General features: G+C 43.6%; 2 protein-coding genes across 6 annotated transcripts in view; both read left to right on the forward strand.

Moving 5' to 3' along the window:
* The first annotated feature begins 619 nt into the window (after window positions 1-619).
* On the forward strand, window positions 620-15,727 carry LOC307209358 (C-terminal-binding protein 2-like). 2 transcript variants are annotated; one of them, XM_079964345.1, is made up of 9 exons: window positions 620-1,001; window positions 4,071-4,225; window positions 4,753-4,897; window positions 6,633-6,839; window positions 8,697-8,911; window positions 9,814-9,944; window positions 10,066-10,193; window positions 10,805-10,925; window positions 11,438-15,727. In XM_079964345.1, exons 1-9 carry the CDS (start codon window positions 953-955, stop codon window positions 11,604-11,606), a joined length of 1,320 nt encoding a protein of 439 aa, XP_079820471.1. In that variant the 5' UTR covers window positions 620-952; the 3' UTR covers window positions 11,607-15,727. The 2 variants fall into 2 exon arrangements, with proteins under 2 accessions (XP_079820471.1, XP_079820472.1); XM_079964346.1 differs by lacking the exon at window positions 620-1,001 and adding an exon at window positions 1,871-1,958.
* Window positions 15,728-19,056: 3,329 nt separating this feature from the next.
* The window catches only part of KDM3B (lysine demethylase 3B), a 40,614-nt gene continuing 36,466 nt past the window's right edge, over window positions 19,057-23,204 (forward strand). For 3 of the 4 annotated variants that reach the window (XM_079964307.1, XM_079964308.1, XM_079964310.1), the window contains exon 1: window positions 19,057-19,359. In XM_079964307.1, coding sequence (XP_079820433.1) covers window positions 19,177-19,359 — 183 coding nt within the window. In that variant the 5' untranslated portion in view covers window positions 19,057-19,176. The remainder of the gene's footprint in view (window positions 19,360-23,204) is intronic. The other variant, XM_079964309.1, reaches the window with a different exon arrangement.

Here is a 23,204-nt window from a genome sequence, read left to right on the forward strand (position 1 = left end):
TGCCCCCCCCTACACATGTGTCCCTTGGAAGGCTTCATTGGGATAAAAAAGATTTTATTAGAATATATGGAGCTGAGCTTCAGGATGGGAAACCTGTGCCTTTAAAAGGCTACATAAGCAGAAATTGCAACAAAATGCCCACTGCCATAGCTTTATTGCGCTAGGAGTGTTTTTGTTTGAATTCCTGTATGGTACCCTTTATGAGTACTGGTGACCTGGCTAATGTTTTCATGCTACGTATAGCTTGATGAAAGGCGGGAAGTGAACACACCTAATAATAAACTGCTATAGCTGTGGTGGTTCTTTATAGCTGAAACAAACCCAACGGGAGCTTTTCTCATTGCTGCACCTCAAGAATTTCTGCTTTGCACAAGGCACCTAAAGAGGCGAAGAAGGTGAGGGAAGCACATCCTTGTATCACTGCTTCGAGGTACGTACTGCTGCGACCAGAACCTTTAGCCACGCCTCGCTTTTACTTTAATTTTTTCTGCCTCGCCGACCCTGAATCTGCTGCTCTAGCCTGGCGCCTGGCTCGACAGTACTGTGGCCGGCGCCGCGGGAGAGCCCAGAGGGCCGGAAGTGATCATTGGTTTCCGGGGGCCGCTCTGGGCGCGCTACTCTATGGCTGCGCAGCCCGTTGCGCTCCGGCTTCGACGGGGATCTTGCCCTCCGCGGACCCAGCTGAGGCCTTCCGCTTCCCTTTTGGAGGCCGGTGGCGAGCGACGTGCAGAGGGGGGAGGGCCGCGGCAGGCGAGAGGCAGGAGGACGGCGCCCGGAGCGCATCCGCTGAGCTGGCCTGGCCTTTCCTCCCCGCCCTTTTCTCCTCCGGCTGTAGGCGGGCTGCTCGCCGCCGCCGCCGCCGCCGCCTCTTCCTCCGGTCCCCGAGCTTGCGCCTCCCTAGCGCCCGCCTCTCCCGGGCTCAGAGTCGCGCGGGCCTGCCTCGGTGTGTTCCATGGATAGGCACAAAGTGAAGCGCCAGAGGCTCGACCGCATTTGCGAAGGTAACGCCCTGGGCGAGGGAGGGAGGCGTTCGCTGGGCGGCGGGGAAGGGGAAGGGGCCTGGCCCCGGGGCGAGCGAGCGAGCGAGCGCCTTCCTTTCTGCCAGGCGGCGGAGGAGCTCGTCGCCCTTCCGCCGCAGTGACAGGCGACTTCAGGCGGAGGGTTTATTCGCGCCCCCACGCCCCTTTCTGTTAACGGGGTCTTGGATGTGGTGGCCCTTTCGCCACTCAAAGCTTAGATCCTGGTACCCTCGCCAGGTCCGTCCAGATACTGAGTGTGTACACGAGCAGGATTAGCCCAAGTGCAAATGCCTCCCTGCCCTTTAGGGAGCCATGAGCAAGGCAGCCACATCCCGTTTCCGGTCTTGCAGAGCGGTTCAGGTGGCTACACATGCTCCCGTCTCAAGAAATCTTAACGGTGTTCTGATCAGGTAGCCCAACAGTCTTATCCCTGTATTGTAGATGGGAGAAAGAGCCAAGGCCAAGAGAACGGGGGCTTTCCTTTTCTGGTCATGAACTCTTAACAAGTTCATGACCAGAAACCGAAAGGGCTCTTAATACAGTACTGCTGTTTTTATTATCTGCATTTTAATAGATTTGCTTCTTATAATGTTTTAATCCTATTAGAGCTTAATTGCTTTTTAACAATTGCCCTTTATATGTTTTTAGCATTTTATAGTTTATCCGTGTTAATTTACACAAGCCACTTTGAGTTCTTGTCTGGGAAAAAGATGGGATACTACTACTACCACTACTAATAATAACAGTTCTACTCCCATGGTGTGCTAGACTAGGAGTAAAGTGGATTCAAATTTGTGGGAGAAATGGAACTATAAGGTGACAGACAAAGTAATTCCATAAAAGCAGGGTGTGGAAACAGCTGTCTAATGTTTCAAAGTGGAGCAGAAGAGATTGATAGCTTTTATCTTGGCAGAATCTGGCAAAAGCTGTGCTGTGGTGGTAGGTCATTAGAAGCTCTGGCAGCTGGGTTGTGCCTGATGGGAGAGTCCAAGTAAACCTCTCCCAAGTAAACCGTTGATGCTTCTGACAGGTGCTTCCTGAGTCTTCTCACACTGTGTGGGAAATTGGGGGTCTAGTCTAACTGAAAAGTACAGAACATTGTATTGGATCTGGATTAGGTTAGTTGAAGTGAAGTCTCATTTATTCAATGGGACTTAAGTTGGACTAAGTCTGGAATCAGTCCATTATTCACAGCCCCCTTTTAAGACTCTGTGTCATTGCCCCTTTTTTCTTAATTGGAGTACTGTTAATGTGGTCTCTGGAGCCACCGCCCACTTCTCCAGACTTCCATATAAATTTTCAGCTTGTCTGCTTGCCAAAGTAACCCAGTCTGATCTAAGTAGTGAGGCTGGAAGGTATTGTTCTTTCCCTGAGTCAAGAGGCCATCTGTAAGACTGTTCTAAAGTAAAGTTAGAAAAGAGAGTAAGGAACTTCATCTGTTCGGCAGCAGATGTGTGGTTACTTGAAAGTAAAGAGAATTGTGAAGAAACGGGTTGTGTTGCTGGCTCAGCTGTTATTTGACATTATGCTTTCTTAATTCTTATGCAGTGGTTGCCTCATCTTGTGACTAATTCCTTTAATTGCCTGACAATGGTTTCTTATCTGGATGCTTTAATGTGTGAGCTGGACCATTCTTAGGTGACACTCTGCATATAATGCCCTGTGGCCTAACACTATTGCACAAATAATCATGTATCTGTGTAGCATCCTAAAGAGACACGGGAAGATGCTGATGCAAGTGCAAATGTCTCCTTTGTTCCTCCTTTCCTGATTATATTGTGATTTATCAAAGCAGAGTGCTTAGCTCTTCACTCACTCCTTCATTATCTTAGATTTTTACTGACTAGACTCAGGCATCAACTGTACTGTCTCCATACCCTGGACACACACATATACACACAATGTCTTAACTAGGGAGGGTGGGTCCAGTTTTTCAAAAGGTTTTTGGATTCACCCTCAAAACATATTGTCAGTTCCCTTCCCTTCAACTAGTTGCATGCATGGTTGAAGTTTGATCTCTGTTAGATAAACTGTCCTTGTTTTGTATTGCAGCACGATTCTGTGCATGGTGTTTGGCAATGTCTCTCTATTAAATTTACTCCTTTGTAAGGCTTGATTATCATTATCCCTGTGAATAGCAAGATGAGCCTGAGGCTTCCTCTGTTCACCAGAACAAGCAGATACACTTTTCTATCTCTGGACTGAGAGTCTGGAAGCTTAGCCACAGCTTCTGCCATCCTAACAGACAAACTGTGGTTAACTATGGTTTGTTTCAGACTAAATTTTGAAACCATGGTTTTAAGTTTGCATGTTTCAAACAACTGCATGCTTCCTGAAATGAGCACAAAGTACCAAGCGTCATATTTGTGGGTTGTCATCACTTTGTATAGGTTACCTAGAGACACTGCTTCTGTTCAAGAAAAGCTGTTTGCCTTTTCTCCACACTCCTCTCAGATTGCTTTTAGACCTATTTCCTTCAAAGTAACTTGTGAAAAATAGAGCTCTTCTAATTTTATTTTTTCTACAGATAACGCCCAAATTGCATACTTTTGTGAACGAGTTATCAGTATCTGTTATATGATAACTGACTTTATAAAAGGTCTGTGAATAGCCAAACTTCAGAACTGGTTACATAGTTTGCAAATATCTCTGGACCCTGCGGCATGCATCATGAATTCAGGCAATGTTTGCATGCTGGTATCACACAAGTGATTCATGGGAGCCTTTGCATGTAAGAAAAGCAACACAGAAAGCTGCCTGTGCCAGATCAGACCACTGGCATACTAGCTTTATAATGTCTACAGTGGTTGGCAGCAGCTCTCTAGGGTTTTAGACAGGTGTGTTTTTCAGTTCTGGAAATATTTGGGATTGAGTCTGTGACCTTCTGCAAGCAAAGCATGTGCTTTAGCACTGAGCTATGACTCTTCTCTGATTCCCCCCAACCCTTACATTTGTTTTCACTATGAATTCTTGGTGATGTTTGCTTAGGACTGACATAAGAATCTTGTCATGCTCACATTTGCAGCTCATTAAGATGCTTTTTCCCTGTAGGTATAAGGCCTCCTATTGGTAATGGCCCAATGCAAGCCCGTCCGCTGGTTGCCCTCCTGGATGGCAGAGATTGCACTGTAGAGATGCCCATCCTGAAGGATGTTGCCACAGTGGCTTTCTGTGATGCACAGTCAACTCAGGAAATCCATGAAAAGGTAAACACACTTAAACAAGAATATCTTTAATAACTAGCTCCTATTTGTAGTTGCTTCCAACCCCCTCCCCCTAAATTCTGCAGAAGCCCAATGAATTTGCAAAGAATTTAGCAGAGAATTTGTGGGAGGGTGATGCATTTTCTTAGACTTCACACTGAGCTTGTGCAGAAGCCACACTCTATGGCTTGCTGTTTCTGTCTACTGCAGAAGGCCATGGGGGAGGGAGAGAAACAACTCCTCCCTTGAATTCAATGAGAACTCAAGACAAATTGAGGGAAAGTGAGTGGTTTCCCTTCTTCTGTAAAAGCACTGAGATGCTGCTTGTGCCTTCTGCAAAAACCACTGCTTCACAGAACTTAGGGATAAGGATCCTTATGTTGGGTGTGTGGGGTGGGGCAGGGCTGCTCCCCATGGGGCAGGGAGGGGCAATGCTGCTGGCAATCAAGTAAGTGGGTTTGCAGAATCCTGATCTGACTAGTTCTAATGCTGTGGAGCAAGCATTATTCTGTTGTTCTGTCTTCCCATAGGTGCTAAATGAAGCTGTTGGGGCTCTGATGTACCACACCATTACCTTGTCGCGCCAGGACCTGGAGAAGTTCAAAGCTCTCCGGGTCATTGTGCGAATTGGCAGTGGCTATGACAATGTGGATATCAAGTCAGCTGCAGAATTAGGTATGGTGATCCCAGTGCAATATTTTCTAAAAAATAAATGAATACATAGAGTGAAAACATGTGCACTGCCTCTTTGTGTTCAGTTTACTGGGTCTAAATTGGGGGCTAGCCAAAATCATAAACTCCTACGAAGCGATGAAGTGCTCACTATTGCGGAGAGAGAGACATTTGCAAAGCGTGCCACTGTTTTATTTTAATACATTTGCTCTCATAAGAACCCCTATAAGTCAGGCCTACTATGGATTAGAAATATTTTAGGAATTTTATAAAATGTAAGCTGTTAAATAGCTACTTGTTGCATGTAGTGGCAGACCTATGAGGACATGCACTAACAACATAGTACTTGTGTTTGCTTTGAGCAACAGTTTTTGCAGGCTGCTAATGTTCTGGTTGCTACGTTGGCTAAGGCTGTAATTTTCTAACTTTATGGTCCTAAGCTGATTTATGTGGAGATAATTTACTGGTTTCAGTGGGCCTTTTTTCACACAAGGATACTTTGGTTCAAGATGTAAACCATTTTAATAAGCAGACTTCTTCTTTCTTTGGCGATTACTCGTAGCCAAGTAAGATTGTCTTTCATGAACACACGGTCTTAACAGTGAGTCCATAAGTGACTGTGGAGGCCAATTCTGGATCCACACATCCTTTCACAGTGAGGACTTAGGTTTCTGGATGGGAGTTGATCACGGTGAGAGTTTGCCAAATGTGCCTTCCTCTTAGCACGTTTATCCCTTTCGTCCCGAGTTCAAGCGTCTTCAAAGTCCATGACACCTAATTACTAATTAAGCAAACACAACACAAAAGTATAGCATAGTTTGCAAATTAAACTCTAGGTATACGTCTAGCCTAAAAGCAGTAGGTTTTCTGCTACTGATCTCAACACCTGTGTGAGAGCCATCTAATGGAGTTCCTATAGATTCTGCAGTCCTAGCCTTAAACTCTTGTCGTACTGAATAACCTAAATTCTCTTGCGTTTTGGTGGTGGTCTGTCTGTATAGTCTTCTTGAAGTGTTGAAATTTAATGCCAAACTGAGTATTGTTGCGCTTTTAGACTATAGCGTCTCCTGAGCTATGATTTCCACAAGGGCAAGTATTTTCAAGAAAAGAATTACCGTATTTTTCTGTCTATAAGACTCCCCCATGTATAAGATGGCCCCTATTTTGGGGGGCTTCGGTTTAAGAAAATGGGGGGGGTGTATTCGTGTACAAAACGCCCCCAATTTTTTGACATTTTTAGGGAAAAAACCTAGTCTTATACACAGAAAAATGTGGTATATAATCAAGTCCCTTGTGGATAGATCATAGCTAAATAATAAGTGACATGTGTTGTGAACAGAAGGTTCTCTCAGGTTTAGTCACTGATACATACCGTTTAAAATCTTTTAGGTAGCAGGGCTGGGGAAAACATCTGTCTCAGAAGTTGCACAGCTAATATCAGATAAAAACAGGACTAAATTAGATAGCCTACTTACCTGATTTGGTGCAATGCAGCTTCTTCTCTCCTTCATCCAACTGCCTGATTGTGACAGAGAGTTTTCCTGTCCCCAAAATTATCATGGTGTTGATAGTGGGAACAGGATTTTGCAGTACATTAAAATGTTGGACAATGTGCTCGTGTCAGTATCAAATATATTGCCTTGTTTGTAGCTCTGGAGTGTTGGGGAATCCCTTCTTTTCTTCATCTGTATTGAGATTGTTTGGGAATTGTACTAGCCTCTTCTTCCTATTTCCGTAGGCATTGCAGTGTGCAACGTCCCTTCTTCTTCTGTGGAAGAGACAGCTGATTCTACCCTTTGCCACATTCTAAACCTTTATCGTCGGGTTACTTGGCTCCACCAAGCCATGCGAGAAGGAAACAGAGCCTCAAGTATGGAGCAAATCAGAGAGGTGGCTGGAGGTGCTGTGCGTATTCGTGGGGAGACCTTGGGCATCATTGGCCTTGGTAAGAAATTGGCTGCTCCTAGAGATACATAGTTTAGACCAAACTGTTCAGAGTTATATGATCAGACATTCATTTATTCATTTTATTTGTATACTGCCTTTCCACAAAAAATAATGCTCCAAGTGGCTTGCAACAATAAAAACAGGAATGCATTTCAAAAGCAAAGAGTGCAAAAACTATTTCATAATAACATAGCAAAACAATTCAGTAGCAAATATAATAATCTGATCACCATCATCTTTGTGTGCCTCCTCCATGAGAGGGTGGCAACACAAGAATGGACCTTTTTTGCAGTGGCTCCTCTGTTGTGGAATTCTCTCCCCAGGGAGGCTTGCCTGGCGACTTCATTACATATCTTCAGGCGCCAGGTGAAAATGTTTCTCTATAACTAGGCCTTATGGCCTTTAAATGTTTTTGTGGGAGGAGTGGCATTATTATGTATTTTGTGTTCTCATTTTGTATTATTCTCGGTAGCGGTGCCCTCCCTGTGGAACGCCCTCCCTTCAGATGTCAAGGAGATAAAGAATTACGTAACTGTTAGAAAACATCTGAAGCCATTGGGAGGTTTTTATTGCTTTGATATTCTTATTATGTTTTTAGATATGCTGTAAGCCGCCCATATGGGCGGGGTATAATAAATAAAATAAAATATAATTAATCAAGAATGTTGTCAACCACCCTGTGATCTGGATGAAGGGCAGTGTACAAATTTAATAAATAATAACAACAGCTGATAAACTTTTCAGTACTATTAATGTATCAAGATTACATAAACAACATCAAGCATCCAATAGCAAAAATAACAAGGGAGCTTTACAGTTTCACCTTGGTCCTAGGGTTACCCCTCCCATGATGTTGCTCACAGTCCCTCTCCTGTAGTGAAGGAGCCTTGCAGTGTGGCAGCTCTCTCCCTCTTTTCATAGCTTGAGGCAAACCATTGCTATGGTTTGTGCTTCTACTGCAAACCAGGATCGGAGAGGTAAAAGACAGGTCAGGTGAGGAGGGAATGTCTAAGCCCAAAACATCCTTTACTGCTTCTTTATATCTTCCGGCTTTAGGGTGGGTCTCCTCGCAAGCCCCTAGGACTCTCCAGGGTGCTCCCCATTTATACGCCTTTCACTGACGTGCATAGAAGTCTGGATCATAACACCTATGTAAATGGGGAGTTACCTGTATGGAAAATTTACTAGATGTGGAGAGACTTATCTAATCATTAAACTGAAAGTTTGCAGAAATGGGTGTCACATGTTGAATGATGCTCCTGCTCATTCAGCCTTTCTGCCTTGTTGGTTGTGTAGTTCAACTTTGTTGCTCCTAGTGCGAATGGGAGGTTCCCACTGATAGATTTGGGGTGGCATTGGTATCTGCCTTATATTTAGTTAGGCCAGTAGTTCACCTGGTAGAGCAGCCCTCCCCAATTTGGGTCTGTCCAAGTGTTTTGGCCTATAACGCCCAACATTCGTGACCATTATGCATGCTGGCTGGGGCTGGTGGGAATTGCAGTCCGAAACATGGAGGGCCCCAAGTTAGGGAAGACTCTAGTATTGTGAACAATCAGGTAAAATCGAAACTTCAGTTGCTTTCTGCAGGTCTTATTCGGAATCTCAGCAGCACTTGCAAAGAACCTCAACTAGTTCATTGATCACAGCTGTTGCATATATGTGGGGTCTGTTTCCTTGGAGAGAATACACAGAAGACCTCAGCGCCCACCATCATTCTTCTCTCCCCTTTGCCCTATCCCTAAAAAAAGAGTATCGTGTTTCTTAGGTCATTCCAAGTCTCCTCCCAATGACTTAGCTCTTTGGGAGGAATGTGTTGTGCTGTTATTCAGGTGAATATGTGTTCATTTTTTTCAAGGTCGAGTTGGGCAAGCAGTTGCTCTGCGAGCAAAACCCTTTGGCTTCAATGTGATTTTCTACGATCCATATCTGCCTCATGGAGTGGAGCGTTCCCTGGGGTTACAGCGGATGAGCACCCTGCAAGATCTGCTCATGCACAGTGACTGCATCACATTGCACTGCAGCCTCAACGAACATAATCATCACCTCATCAATGACTTTGCCATTAAACAGGTGCAACATTGCATTGTGCTGGGAGTATAAGTTGCTGCTGTAGGGTGGTTTCATGAAAACTAGAAATGTGTGGATCTGGTGCTTGCATTTCTGCTGAGCGCGGCTTCTTTTGTTGTGAATAGATTGATTCTGTGATTAGAAACTGCCTGTAACAAATGTTTGGCTTCAGTCTATATATAATAAACTCTGTAACCGGCAGTGCTGAGTAAGCAAAGAACGGTGACAGCACTGAACTGTTTCAAACAACTCTAGATTCTTTTAATGTCATGTTCTTCCCGGTTTGCCCACTCAATGTTCTTTTTAGAGCGAGTGTGATTTTATACTATAGTGACTCAACGCTTATTTCATTTGAGGTCTAATTTTTGTACTTCTGTTATATGGGTTTGCAGTAATGGTTCTTCTCAGTTGTTGTCACCCCATGATCCAAATGTTGGCTGTTCTCTTCAACTACTACTTTAAAAAACCTTGAGAGGGATCCCAACAGAACCTGAAAGCAGTTGTTCTGGTTGGTGATGAAGGACTGATTGGGGGAGGGAAGAGAGAGTGCAGAGAATGAACAGATGATGAACCTCTCAGGCACTATTTTCAATGTCTGTCCCCCCACCTCCAAGTTTCTGTTGTTAGATTCCCCTTCTTTTCTCTTTTCCCTGCTCCCTGGGCACCTTTTGAAGATTTATGTTAATTTTTGTGTGATGTTGTGCTGAGCCCTAAGTGTGTTTTTGAGTAGGAAAATTGTGTATTTCAGAATGTATGTGAGGGAAATACTTCAAATCTATTCTGTCCTGATTGTCCCATACTCCTTTTAAACTGTGCTCCATTTAAATTTTACTAACAATAATGTAATTTGGACTCAATAGTAGGTTATTCAAGCTCAACAGTAGCCTATATTTTTTTTTTTGCAGATGCGCCAAGGCTGCTTTCTGGTGAATACAGCTCGTGGAGGACTAGTTGAAGAGAGAGCCCTGGCTCAAGCCCTAAAGGAAGGGAGAATCAGAGGGGCAGCATTGGATGTGCATGAGTCAGAACCCTTCAGGTAACAACTCCACTATTGCTCTGTACTGCTGCCAGCCTACAGCACTTTTCACCTCTCCTTCTCCAAGTGTTAGGGCTGCCAGAGATCATAATAAAAAAATGCCCCTTTCTCTACATCCCAGCTTTGCGAATGGACCCCTCAAAGATGCTCCCAACGTGATCTGTACTCCTCACACAGCCTGGTATAGTGAACAGGCCTCCATTGAATCTAGAGAGGATGCAGCTAAGGAGATCCGAAGAGCCATCACAGGTAGCTCTGCTTTTGCTTCAGATTGTTTCAGTGGGATAGGTCTATACAACTGTTGTGATGGAGCTCCTTGCCTAATTGGTGGAGGTGAAAATTAAGTCACTGGATTAGTTCTATAGCTTTTTAGACCACTGAGGCCAGACATCCCCAACCTGCAGTCCTCCAGATGTTTTGGCCTACAACTCCTATGATCCCTAGCAAGACCAGTGGTCAGGGATGATAGGAATTGTAGTCCAAAACATCTGGAGGGCTGAAGGTTGGGGATGCCTGACTTAGACTGTTTTCCTACCCTGGTGTTTGGGAGATGTTTGGTGCTGTTTCAACATGGAGTGATGCCTTGGAGGATTTTCTTGACAGCAGTCGTGTCTAATGACATTGGTGCACCTAGAAACTGCAGTTGAGGGAATCGTTTCTCATGAACACTGTGGAAGAAACAAGCAATTTTTTCTTGTACTACACCATTCTTATTTTTCATATTATATTTGTGGATCTATCTTGCATCCTATATACAAAGTAGAGAAGCAGTTAGGGTAACTTTCCCCTGTGACATTTGGGTGCAAATAACTTTGGTATTAGCATCTAATATACCTCTGTATATTTTGACTTTGTTTTAGGTGTCATACCTGATCATTTGAGGAACTGTGTTAATAAGGAGTACTTGCTTTTAGCAGCTCAGTGGTCCAGTATTGACCCTGCGGCTGTGCACCCAGAGCTTAATGGAGCTGCAGCTTACAGGTGAGATGTCCATGCATTCTTACCAATAGCTTTTTGCACAGGTCACTTATGCATCAGGTCTCAAAAGGACTGTATTCAGAAAAGTTATCTAGCTTTGTGAGACTGACCCAGCCTCCCTGTCCACCTTCTTTCTGGCAGCAAACTCCTTTGAAATAAAGCTGCATTGCTTTGTAGATTGTAGCTCTTGAACAAAGAGCACCAACCCAGGTTAGCCAGAGGGCTTCAGGACCTTTGTTCAGATGGGTTACTGGCTAGGCACCCTAGTAATGATTTTAATATGTAGCTCTACCCCTGCAGCAATTAAGACAAACCTGCTTCGGAGGATAGTGGCCAGAGGATTGTGTCCTGATAAACACCAAGTTAAAGCTGTAATAGAATTTACTGTAATGCCATTTCCTACTAACCTTCACTTAATTGCTTAATTTCTGAATGCCTTTTATATAATGTCAGTGAAACCTTCAAGGAAACACTCCCTGGATTGTAATCACCCTGTGCTTTCTTTTTTGTGGCAGATTTCCTCCAGGAGTAGTGGGAGTAGCAGCCACAGGGCTCCCAGAGCCACCAGTAGAGGGGATTGTACCTCACGGTATTCCCTCTGTGTCTCACTCTGCACCCCATACCCCTTCTCCGGGAGAGTCAAGCAAATTGGAGCCAGACAGAGAAATCTCCACTGACCAGTAGCATCTCTGTTCTCTTTATTCCCCCCATGAGAAAGCAGGGAATGCCTCCATTTTTTTTAGGACATATTGTGATCCCTGTGGACGGTTTCCTGTTCGCACCGGACAGGAGAATGCATTTCATTGTTGGCAAATTCTAGCTCTTGCCTTTAAACAGATATTTTATATCAGATTTAGTTTAAATCTTTTGGTGAATCTTTTTCCTTATCTGGGGCAATGAAGCAGTGACTTTTCACCCTCTTGGTAATGTTTAGTTTTAACATGCAGGTTTCCTTGCCCCTGCCTCCACTGTGTGATATACGGGAAAACAGTACCTGAGTAGAATATTGAGAATTCCAGTGATTCCAGAACAAGACTGGTCTGAATTTAAGGTGGTTTCTTAAGTTGAAGGTCAGCAGAGTTTCAGGTACAAGGGGCAAAGTACACTGTAATGGAGAGGGAAGGTGCACATGTAGGTTTGCTTGGTAGGAAGGGGAGCCTTGGCTCAGTTGTGGGCATTTACTGCTTTGGCCTGCCTGTATGCTCTTAACTGATGTGCTTGGTGGGTGATTTGCTCCTAGGATGCTGGGGGTAAGTAATTATACGAACCAGAGTGAATTGGAAATTCTGCCTGGAATCTTATTTGTGTTTCGAGACGTGCAGAGAATTTGCATTGACAGCCAAGATGCTTGTGAAGTTACAGGGAGGAAGATTCAACTGAGATTTGGGCCCAGCTCAGGGAATGAGGAGTCAGCTCCATATAGGGAGGCAGAAGGCGTTTCAGAACTCAAGGTGTCAGGTTACATAAATGCCTGCTCTTTGCACGCTTATTAGTGCAACTTTGCTACAATAAGATGATTATGCTGAAATCCTAGAACTTAACTTGGGACCTAAGTCTCGTTGACCTGTCTCTTAACACGCATCAAAGGCCAAGCCAGGATTGTTCCCTCTTATTTTTGTTTAGTATGAAATGTCCCAGGTGTGTGCGTGCTGAATTTTCAAGTTCTTTACTTCAACCCCTTTCTCTGAATTGAGTCCTTGTCTTGCAAAAAAACCAACCAACCAACAGAATTCATTCTCAAAACCTACAGATGGCCACAGAGATTCTTCTTGGGGAGAAATAGTTGGTCTGTGGCAAACTATGGCAGTTGCCTTTTAAAAAAACCAACAGGGGTATGTTTTAACCAAGGCATTTAAACCAGATTTAAAGGCAGAAGTAGTGCTGTACATTGTCTCTTATGAGGTGAATAAATTCTTATTCCCTGGCACTGTCCACACAGCATATAGTTCATAATGAAACAAAGTATTTATTATTGTTGGAGCCTTGTCATGTTGCTTGGACTTTACAGAACTCTTTGACTAAGAAAATGTTATGGCTTATAATCAGACCGCCTAAGTATTAAGCTCAGAAAACAATTGGGGGTGAAGAATAGGAATTTTTTGTTGTAATCAGAATTCAACTTTACCTTGTTTTCTTCCAAACAAAATGCCAGCCAGGCAACCTGGGAACGGGGTGGAGTAGAAACCTCATCCTAGATCTTGCTTACACCTGAACACTGATAATGGGCTAGAATGTCCCCAAGCATCCCAATTTTCCAAGACTGTCTGCAGATATTGGCAGGATTTCTTCAATGCCAAGTGCTAACTGACAGGTGTACAGAGAATCCCTTTCAAGTGAGGGAAGCGCTGAGCAAGAAAAATCTTACTTTTGTATTGTGAGATGGTATATGGTGACCTTGTAGTGTGTGCTTTGTTAGAATGTGAGTTGGAAGTGTTTGGTGTAATGTAGGCTCTGGTAGTGGGGGAGGCACAATAGCTTTATAATCTCTTGGATGATTATGACTTCATGTTTAAAATTCACATACCTCTTGGGTCGCTCAGGGTTTTTAGCAGTCTGTGCATGGGGGGCATGCTAACAGATGTTAGTGCTAAGTGTGTGGCAGTAAATGTGGGAAACCTTTGAGTGAAGCCTTCACCTCTGAAGAGATTTAACTTGGGGCAAAAATAACAGTTTCAGCTTTTTACATGATCTGCATACTAATCTGCTCTAACCAACCTGAAAACTGGAATGCATTGCCATTTGGGTTGTTGCAAATATAACACAATGCTGGCCTTTAACTTGGGTTAAAGAAAATGGGAGTAGCCTGTGTGACAAGACACTTCCTCACCCCTTCCTTTCTCCTGTGTAAATTGCCTGTGCCCGCACCATTCCCCACCTTCAGTTCCAAAATCTAGGTTCACATCTGTGTTAATCAAGATTAACATTGCTCAGACCTAACTCTAAACAAGGGCAAAGAGAGCTAAAGGAATGTATCTGTGAGAGGAGACGGAGATGTGATCTCATTGTTTGCTGTTGATCTGTTGGCCTGAGCCAAGGGCCAGAATTGTGTCCGCACCAGCCCTTGAAAAACTCTGCTCTCTGTAGTGGGCAAACTAGCCAGCTGTGAGGTGGGCTGCATGTATTGCATTTCACAATCTGTTGAGGAGAAAATCCCAATCTACAAAACATTCACACATTGCTGATGTGCCTCAGATAGCCATAACATTAGGTGCTACTCCAGAGGGCAGTTCAGGGTTGTGTGTATTCTCCACCAACCTCCCCATTACACAGCACTCAAAATTCTGATTCATAATAATATAAATGTGCATATTCTGCTTCCAATAGACCATCATGTTTAGGGTATTTTTACAGAAACGGCAGGGAATTGTAGAGAAATTGGGATTAGTGAGAAAGACGGTAGGAAATAGCCATTGAGGGAGAGCAGGGAATTGCAGGGCTCTGGTGCCCTGCCATTCTGCCTTTTAGTTTCTTGTACTTTACTCAACATTAGTTATGCATTGTCAAGCTGTTGGCTACGACCATAAGAGCAGGAATGTGCTTTAAAAAATGAAAGCTGAAATTCTCAGGATACCAGGTTTGATTAGATTTCATACTTGGATAGGAGATACTGATGTATTTCACTGTCCTGTTGCAACCCAACTAATAAGTTCTGTCAACCCATGGGTTGAGCATTCCTGCAGTGGAGAATAGGATGCCTATTGCCCCAGTGTCACATTGTATTACAAGCAGAGAAAATCAGCAGCATCTTTTGCTCAGCTTGCTGCTAGCAATTCCTAAATTCTGTTTGTAAGATTTTCTGATCAAGGTCCCCAGTTGTGGGATTGCCCAGAGTCTGTTCATCTTGCCTGTTTCAGGGAGTAGTGTAAGATACACTTAATTAAAAGTGGCAACCATATATTAGTGAGCAAAATTATTTTTTACACATGAATACCTCTAAAGACTTATCAGGTAAAAACCTCCATAAGGAGAGAAATTGGGAAGATCCCAGCTGGCTAGCACTGAGCCTTTTGTTTTGTAGAAACCGTGCTGATTGGCATACTAGAAATACATAAATGATAAGGCTGTGTCAGTCTCTGAATGCTGGTGAACATTGTATAAGCCTTAAGCCCTCAAAGATAGCCAGTATTACCTAGACCTACATTTGGGAATTAAAACAACTTTGAAACTGCCAGAGTGGCATCGCTTGAGGATCCAGATCAGGTTTGAGACTCCTTAGCCAATCAAGGGGTTTTTCCCCAGAAAGCAGGATGGGCCAGGGGCTGATGAAAGTGCTCCAGTTGCACATCATGGTATATTTTTGGTTCAGACTTGCAGTTGCCACAAGAAAGGGTAATGCTAAAGTGGAGTCTCTCTCCTGACACTAAACATTGGTTCAGTGACCCCTTCTCACATGTATAGATGTGAAACTCCTTGCTCCAAGTTTTATGCATGCTGGAGGAAGAATAGACTTCCTTCAGAATTAATGTGGAGCTTAATCCCAAAGAACATTTGTTCCTAACGTTGAGGCAGGAGTGCCCTGGGTCATGCCAAGCTTATCTGCAGGAGGAGCTCACTCTGTCCTAAGGTATATTCTGCTTGTCAGGTTTGCTGTTGCTGACCAGCTTTTTTTATAGAGGACTCAGAGTTTCAGAAATATATTTTTGTAGCCAATAACTAAACTGTGAAACTTAAACAATAAAGCATGTAAAAGCATTTCCAATGATGTTTCCTGTACAGATGTTTCTCCCTTCAACTCTCTCCTGGCTTTTGTTAGAAGTTTGACAGTTTCTTTGATTATATTTTAATAAATATTTCCTTTATGGTCATGTGGGTTTTCTCATTTCACTGTGTTGCTCCCTTTACAATGTATTTGACTAACCGTTTAGTGTCTGCATTACAACTTTTGCAAATCTGTGCAATTGGTAAACATGATGGGTTGGCTCTAGAGATTAACCTGTGGAAGTGGGGTGGGGTGGGGTGGAAAGTGACTAAGTGGGGCATTATGGGGAAAGGGAGAAATAACAGAAAGTTAGTGAAGTAACTTCTGTAAGTATAGTTTCTACTCACAGGAGATGCATCTGCCCAGTTTTACACTATATCCCTGTACATCACAGTCTACCCTATTCAGAAATGTCTCTTGACCCTTGGAAATAGCCAGGAAGAGAAGGGGATTGGGAAAGTTACCTTTGACCTGCCTCCTTCCATAGGCAGATCCGCATCCTGGGCACTTGGTATGTGGTCTCTTAAAATTTTAAGATTTTAGATAAGAGAAATCTAGTAAGTCTAAAATGGTAATAAAAAGTTGATGTGGCAATGGAAGGCAACTTCCCCGTAGCTGCTGAGGTCCTCTCACAAATCCCACAAAAACAAATTGGAGAAGAGCTTGCAGTATGTCCAAATCTGGGCGAGTTGTGTACAGCTATTAACCAAATGAAAAACAACAAAGCCAGCAGACCTGATGGGATACGTGCTGAAGTCTTCAAAGTGGGCAGAATTGAACTTACACAACAACTTCAAGAGCTCATCAAAAAAATTTGGGAGAAAGAAGAGATCCCAGCAGACTTCAGAGATAAAAAAAAAATCAATTTTTTTTTTTAAAAGATGATAGAACAGATTGTGGAAACTATTGAGGCATCTCTTTATTAGCTGTGGCTGGAAAAATTCTTGCAAGGATCTTGGCAAACCATCTCCTAGCTATATCCGAGGATATTCTTCCCAAAATGGTTTTTGACGTTCTAGGGGGACAGTGGATATGATTTTCACTGCTTGGCAAAGAAAATGCAGAGAGCAAAACCAACCCCTGTATGTGGCATTTATTGACCTAAGGCCTTCGACACTGTAAATTGCACTGTCCTGTGGAGTGTCCTTCTGAAAATCGGCTGCCCAGATAAATTTGTGAACATCCTTTGATTCATCCATGATAATATGACTGCAACAATTGTGGATAACAATGGCTCTCAAAATGAACCGTTCACAGTGGGATCAGGCGTTAAACAGAAATGAGTTATCACCCCAACTCTATTATCTTCATCACCATGATCCAACACATTGTCTAAGGGAAACTCCCACTGGAGTAGAAATCATATAACGAACAGATGAAAACTCTTTAAACTGAGTAGGATGAAAGGAAAGAGTAAGGTTACCATAACTTCCATCATAGAGCTTCAGTATGCTGATGACAACGTAGTTTGTGCACACTCAGAGAATGACCTCCAAACAAACTTAAATAGCTTCACAGCTTATGGAAAGCTTGGCCTATTGCTCAATATCAAAAAAATCAAAGTGCTGCACCACAGGCACACAAAAAGCCCTATGCAGTGCCACAAATCCAACTTAATGGTGCCATGTTAGAAAATGTTGACCACTTTTCCTACCTGGACAGTTACCTTTCCACAAGGGCCAACATCGATGCTGAAATTGAGCATCGCCTGAGCTCTGCAAGTGCAGTTTCCTCCCAATTGAAGCACCGAGTGTTTGAGGACTAGACATTTGCAGGGAAACCAAAATGCTTGTTTACAAAGCCATTATGCTACCAACTTTACGCTTGTGAAACACGGACAACTTATAAACGCCATCTCCAACTCCTCGAAAGATTCCATCAACGGTGTCTCAGAAAATTTTTACACATCACTTGGGAAGACAGGTGAATTAATGTCAGTATACTGGAAGAAGCAAAATGATTCTTAAACATCAACCAAAACATTCTTAACCAAAACATTCTTAAATGATTCACCAGTGCCAAAGCAATGATTCTTAAACATCAACTTTGTTGGACTGGTCATGTTTGGATGCCTGATTATCGTCTTCCAAAGCAACTACTATTCCCAACTTAAGAATGGAAAGCGAAATATCAGTGGACAACAGAAGAGGTTTAAAGATATTCTCAAGGCAAATATTTTAAAAATGTAGTATAAGCATTGATAACTGGGAAACACTGGCCTGCAAGCGCTCCCATTGGAGAACAGCCTTTACCAAAGTTGTTGTGGACTTTGAAGAAGCACAAACTCAGGGTGAAAAGGAGAAACGAGCTAAAAGGAAGGCATGTTTGGCAAACCCTCACCGTGATCACACTGTGGAAGGACGTGTGGATACAGTCACTTACAGACTCACTGTTATGACCGTTTTAATGGAAGACAATCTTACTTGGCTATGAGTCATCACCGAAGAAGAAGAAATGCAAAGCCTTCATACTTAGACTGGAGCCTGGGGAACACCCTATTTGTAAATTGTAAATGACTACTGGGGAGAGAAGACTGTCCTTAAATGGAGCATTTTGCACAGTGGGTGACAAAAAGCTGGCCTAGGTTGGTTGCCAGTTACTTTATTAGTTCAGTTACACTCATCAGATGGGCAAAATCCAAGGCAGGCAACAAACATTTTACAACTTGGCAGTGTTATAAGAATTTAAGGTCTCGAATATATAAATTAAATGTTCATAAATTTACAAGGCAAACACATACATAAGTATATAGACCATGTGTCTGAAATAGTATAGGAGAGCAATCCTGAAACCATTTTGACTCCTAAATTGACCTCAAATGTTTCTCTGCAAAGAGGAAGGAAATGGGAAAGCCTCTCCATTGTCTTTTGCTTACCTGTCTTAAGGCCATATTTGTGTATGAATAGGGTGAGCCTGTGACCAGGATTCAGGCATTAAAGTACTTACCATCACAAAAGAATGAAGTAAGAATTCCCTAAACACACATGCATGTTCAGGAAATCATACACAACTTTAGCTGGTGAAAGCTCCCTCCCGCACGGTGAGTGCGGGCTGAGACCTCGTCAGTACAGTAATATGACTTATAACACCCGAAAAGAAGAGGGCAGCCTTTCTTGTACCTCAGGTCAACCAAGGCACGGTAGGTGGCCATTCCACTTTCCCCATCAGGTGTGATGTGCCTTGTGGGGTTGGGGGGAGAGGCTTTAAGGTTCTGTGAAATGTGAAATGAGTCCCTTGCGGCGCCCCCTACGGGCAAAACTGAACAACAGGCACCTAGGACAAGAGCGCGACGACTGCGGTGCATGCCGGGAGCGGAGGAGTAAATAAATAAGGGCGCGCGCAGGGCACGCTGGGAACTCGAATCAGGGGCGGGGCCGGCAGGCTGGTCGGCGCGGGGCACGCCGGGATTGGAACGGAGGTTCTGGCGCGGGGCACGCCGGGATCAGGGCGGGCTGGTGTTCGGGGGGCCCAGCGCAAGGCCGTCGCTCACTCGGTGTCTCCGGCGGCGGCTGTTGGGCTCGGAGGCGCGACGGAGGCTGCTTCTGCCCGGCGGGGATGGCGGACACGGCGGCCTCCCCGGTGGGGAAGCGACTTCTGCTGCTGCTGGTCGCGGGGCCGGGCGAGGGCGAGGCGGCGGCGGCGGCGGCGGGGCCGGAGCCTGGGCCTGCACTGCCCTCTCGAGCCTGGAGGAGCGGGACCGTGCGGGCCATGAGCGGGGCCGTGCCTCAGGACTTAGCGGTGAGCGCCTTCCTCGGGGGCGGGGAGCTGGGGCTCGTGGCCTGCGTACGTGTGTTTATGTATCTCTCCCTCTCTGCCTAGGTGGGGGTGGGGTGTGTTGCTGAGCTTCTGCTTGGACTCCGGAGGGGAGGGGGAGGGGTTTATCCGCTTTCCTTCTTCGGCCGAGGTAGCTCAGCCTCCCTGCTCCGCCTCTTCCTTATCTGGTGGCAGCTGCCGCTGCCGCTGCAGAATCTCTTGTTACGCTTCGTCTCGGGTTTCGGTGGCCGCATCTATGGCCGTCCTTGGCGATTCCCCCCGAAGTGAGACAGCGCGCGGTGCTGCACCCGAGACCGTTTACCTCGGGGGTGAGATGTGTGTGGGGTTGTACTGAAGTGACGGGTGGGAGAAGGACGTATGCTGTGCGTTCCTGCTAAGGAAGGTTTTTTTCGTGGTAGTTAGGATTGTGGCGCCTCTGATCCCTTAACGCTGGGTATCCTGGTCTCTCTCTCTAGCTGCAGCGCGTTTGAAGTCTGGGAGCTTTAAACGTTTCGTGTTTTCCAGCTTAGATCCCGTACTTTCTTTAGTTGTTGGGATCGCTGCTTATGTTTACTTCAGTGCAGTGTTGTGTTTTCCCTATGCCTTGCAGTTTTATTAGGTAGAAAGGATAATCTAAACTTCGAAGATGCTTCCACAAAAGTACCAGGTCGAGGGCTGCCAAGTGTTCCAAATAGGGCAGGTTGAGGCTTGTGCGTTCATTTCTTAATGGCATGCAGCCTTCTATGGGATGGATATATTTGTGTCACTGGTCGAAAGCCAGCACTGATAATGGGTACCAGTTCAGTGCTCTTGCTATTACGATTATGCTGTTATTGTCTGTGAAGGATAGCTGCCAGTGTGATTATTTTTGAAAACACCATATCCACAGCACTTTGAATCTTGGAAATCAAGAGCTAAGTACTTCAGCTAAAGTGCCTGAGGAAGTTGTATTCCAAACAACTGTGTAGCAACTACTTTTTTGTACCACTTTGTGCTATGCTAGTACCATTGCCTTTTTACATCTGCCATCATACCTTGGTTGCCTATTCTGGCACTGTAAAATAAGGATAGGATGTTTGGTGAATCCCTTTAGGCCCTAAAAGCAGAGTTATTTTTCAGATTACCCCCAATTTTTAAAATTTAAGGTGACTTAATTATTCAGAAACTAAGTACTGTACACTGAAGACCCGGAGAAGGCTCTTTCCCATCTGGTTGATAGAATCAAATCGATTTGTCATTCTGTTGCTCTGTTATTAAGTAGGGTGCGATACAATTTGGAATAAATTATCCTAAAAGTATGAAAACATTGAATTAGTTGCAAATAATTGCCTAGGAAAGAGATCTTGGGAGTTTCAAAAAAAATCCTGAAAATATCAGCTGAAACTGTTTAAATAATTGACAAATCATGTGGGCTGTGTTTATATATGAAAATAAGAACTCTGCTGGAACAGATCAAACACTAACCTAGGACTCAGCTATAAGTGTGTTTTAAGTGCAATATACCATGTGGCACTAGATGGCAATGGTGAGCCTTATGGAAAATTCAATGTATTTTTAAAAACTCTTTTTAAAAAAGCATTTTCAGAACGGTTTTTATATGTGCATAGTTTCCACCCTTGACTAGCACCCTATGTCTGTAGTGGCCATTACTTAATGAGACATCCACAAGCAGGGCATGAGAGCAAAACCCTTACGTTGCGGCTCTTCCCAGCAACAGGTATTCAGAGGTATACTGCCTCTTATTTTGTAGTTGTATATAGCCGCTGATAGTCTTTTTCTCCTATGAATTTGTCTAATCCCCCTTTCAACCCAAATTGGTGACCCATCAACATCTTGTGGAAGTAAATGTTATAGCTTAACTGTTTGAAGAAGTCTGATTCTTTTTTCTATTCTTATTCTCCCACAGTTCCACTTAGCTGGATTCCCTGGGTTCTAATATTTTAAGAAGGGGGAGAGAAACATTCCCCTCTCTGCTCTATATCTTGCAAATTTTATTCACTTCTGTAATCTGCTCCCTTGCTCAACTTTTTCAAAAACTGAATAGCCCAAATCTTGTGATCTCTTAGGTATATATTCCAGTCTCCTGATATATTTTTCCCTTTTCTGTACTTTTCCCAAGTTCTACAATAACTGGGCTCCTGAGCCCCACAGGGGTGCCGCAGAAAGAAGGTAGTTGGTGAAGGGAGCCGTGGGCTCATAGGGCCTCTGCCTTATGAGTACTTTTAATTTAGAGATAAGGCGATGAATTGGTGACATGAAAGAAGTTAATAAAATTATGCATGGCATGGCAAAGTTTTTATCCCTTCATAACACTAGAACTCATGGACATCCAGTGAAGTTGAATGTTGGAAGATTTAGAACATACGTGGTGCCATTTGGTGATTAGCTTATATATTTTGAGTTTATAACACTGCGTAGAATCCTCATTAAAAGTCCCAGTATAACTGACTAGATTTTCCAGGAATGGCATGGTCAAATACAGATATTATTGACCACCCCCTTTCAAGATTTCTGTCCACATTTTTGCACTGAACAAACAGGGGCATCTGTACATGCTGAAAAAGAAGTAGCAGTAGTGTTGAACAGGGAATGGCCATAGTTGGTTGTGCACATGCTTAGCATGCAGAAGAACCTAGAGGTTTATTCCCCTTGCTGGGAAAGAAAGAAAGTCAATGTAGGCAATATAGGGCTGATAGTTGGACTATACTGATTTCTGTGTCGGCAAGAACTAGGCCCCTGTATGATTTTTATGTGCAAACATGCTATGAGTGATGTTTTGCACTGTTTTGCAGATTTGTTTCAGTGGACCTCTGAGGGTTCCTCTTCCTGAGGCGTTCCCAAACTGTGGTTCATGGACCATCAAGCTTCAGTCAGGTGGCCTGTCGTGTATCTATGAATTTTTGGTTGAAGGCACTAGATGGCAGAACCCTTGCATTAAATATTCATATTGATTTTATTATTACTGCTTTTATTATCTTGCATTTTAATGTATTACAATTTTAATTCTATGGAATTAAAATTGTAATGCAATGAAACTGAACATAAAAGAAATAAAAGCAGCAATTAAAATGCAATTAAAATCATATAGCATGGTAGTTTGTTACATAATTGCTGTAACAAATTGAAACATAATTTAAGTGTTGCACCAAACTCTTGGCAATTTTCAAGTGGTCTGTTTTATAATTCTTTCTTAACACTTTTCAGAGTTGTGTTGGTGGGAGTGATAGTCTGAGACAACTGGAACCAGGATGAGAAATTAAGGCTTAGATATGTTCAAGTTTTCAGAATACCACAATTTATAATGGGGTGTCATCTAGGTATTGTTACATTGGGCAAGTTACTTTAGTAAAAATGCTTTCAAAGAGACTTCACATGCTTAGCATGCCTTGTCATTATTTAGTGATAGTGAAAGGCTTACTTAATATGCAGCTGGCAAACAATTTGTTTAATTTCTGAGCATGGTATGTTATAATCTAAAAGAGGACATAAGGACATATCCCTTTCCAGGGTAATGGTGTGCAGTGCAGTTACAGTTGGAAGATCTGCTGGGGAGACTCTTTTTGTCCCATCAGCAGCTGAAGTGCAAGTGAGGATGTGGGAGGGTTCAGCTTAGACTGAGGAGCTCCCTACCTAGGGAAGTCAGTCTTGCCTGCTCTCTTTCTGTTTTTCTGCCATCTGGTTAAGGTGATCTTGACCTGCTGGGTTTTTTGCTGATGCCCTGACTTTGTGTATCTTATCTTCAAAATCTTCAAATTTTTAAAACTCTTGTTAGGATTACCAGTAGCTGTTTGGCTATTTTGAAGATGCTACCAAGTGCCTTGATATTTTTT

This window comes from Podarcis cretensis, assembly GCF_951804945.1.
Source record: "Podarcis cretensis genome assembly, chromosome: 2".
NCBI classification, from domain to species: Eukaryota; Metazoa; Chordata; class Lepidosauria; order Squamata; family Lacertidae; genus Podarcis; species Podarcis cretensis.

Bases quoted from the DNA above. Each gene is read 5' to 3' on its own strand.
- LOC307209358 (XM_079964346.1), top strand. From the start codon at position 1,886: ATGTTTCAAAGTGGAGCAGAAGAGATTGATAGCTTTTATCTTGGCAGA. The intron at 4,898-6,632 runs GTATGGTGATCC...CTATTTCCGTAG, and splicing joins CAAGTCAGCTGCAGAATTAG to GCATTGCAGTGTGCAACGTC. The intron at 9,945-10,065 runs GTAACAACTCCA...TCTACATCCCAG, and splicing joins CATGAGTCAGAACCCTTCAG to CTTTGCGAATGGACCCCTCA.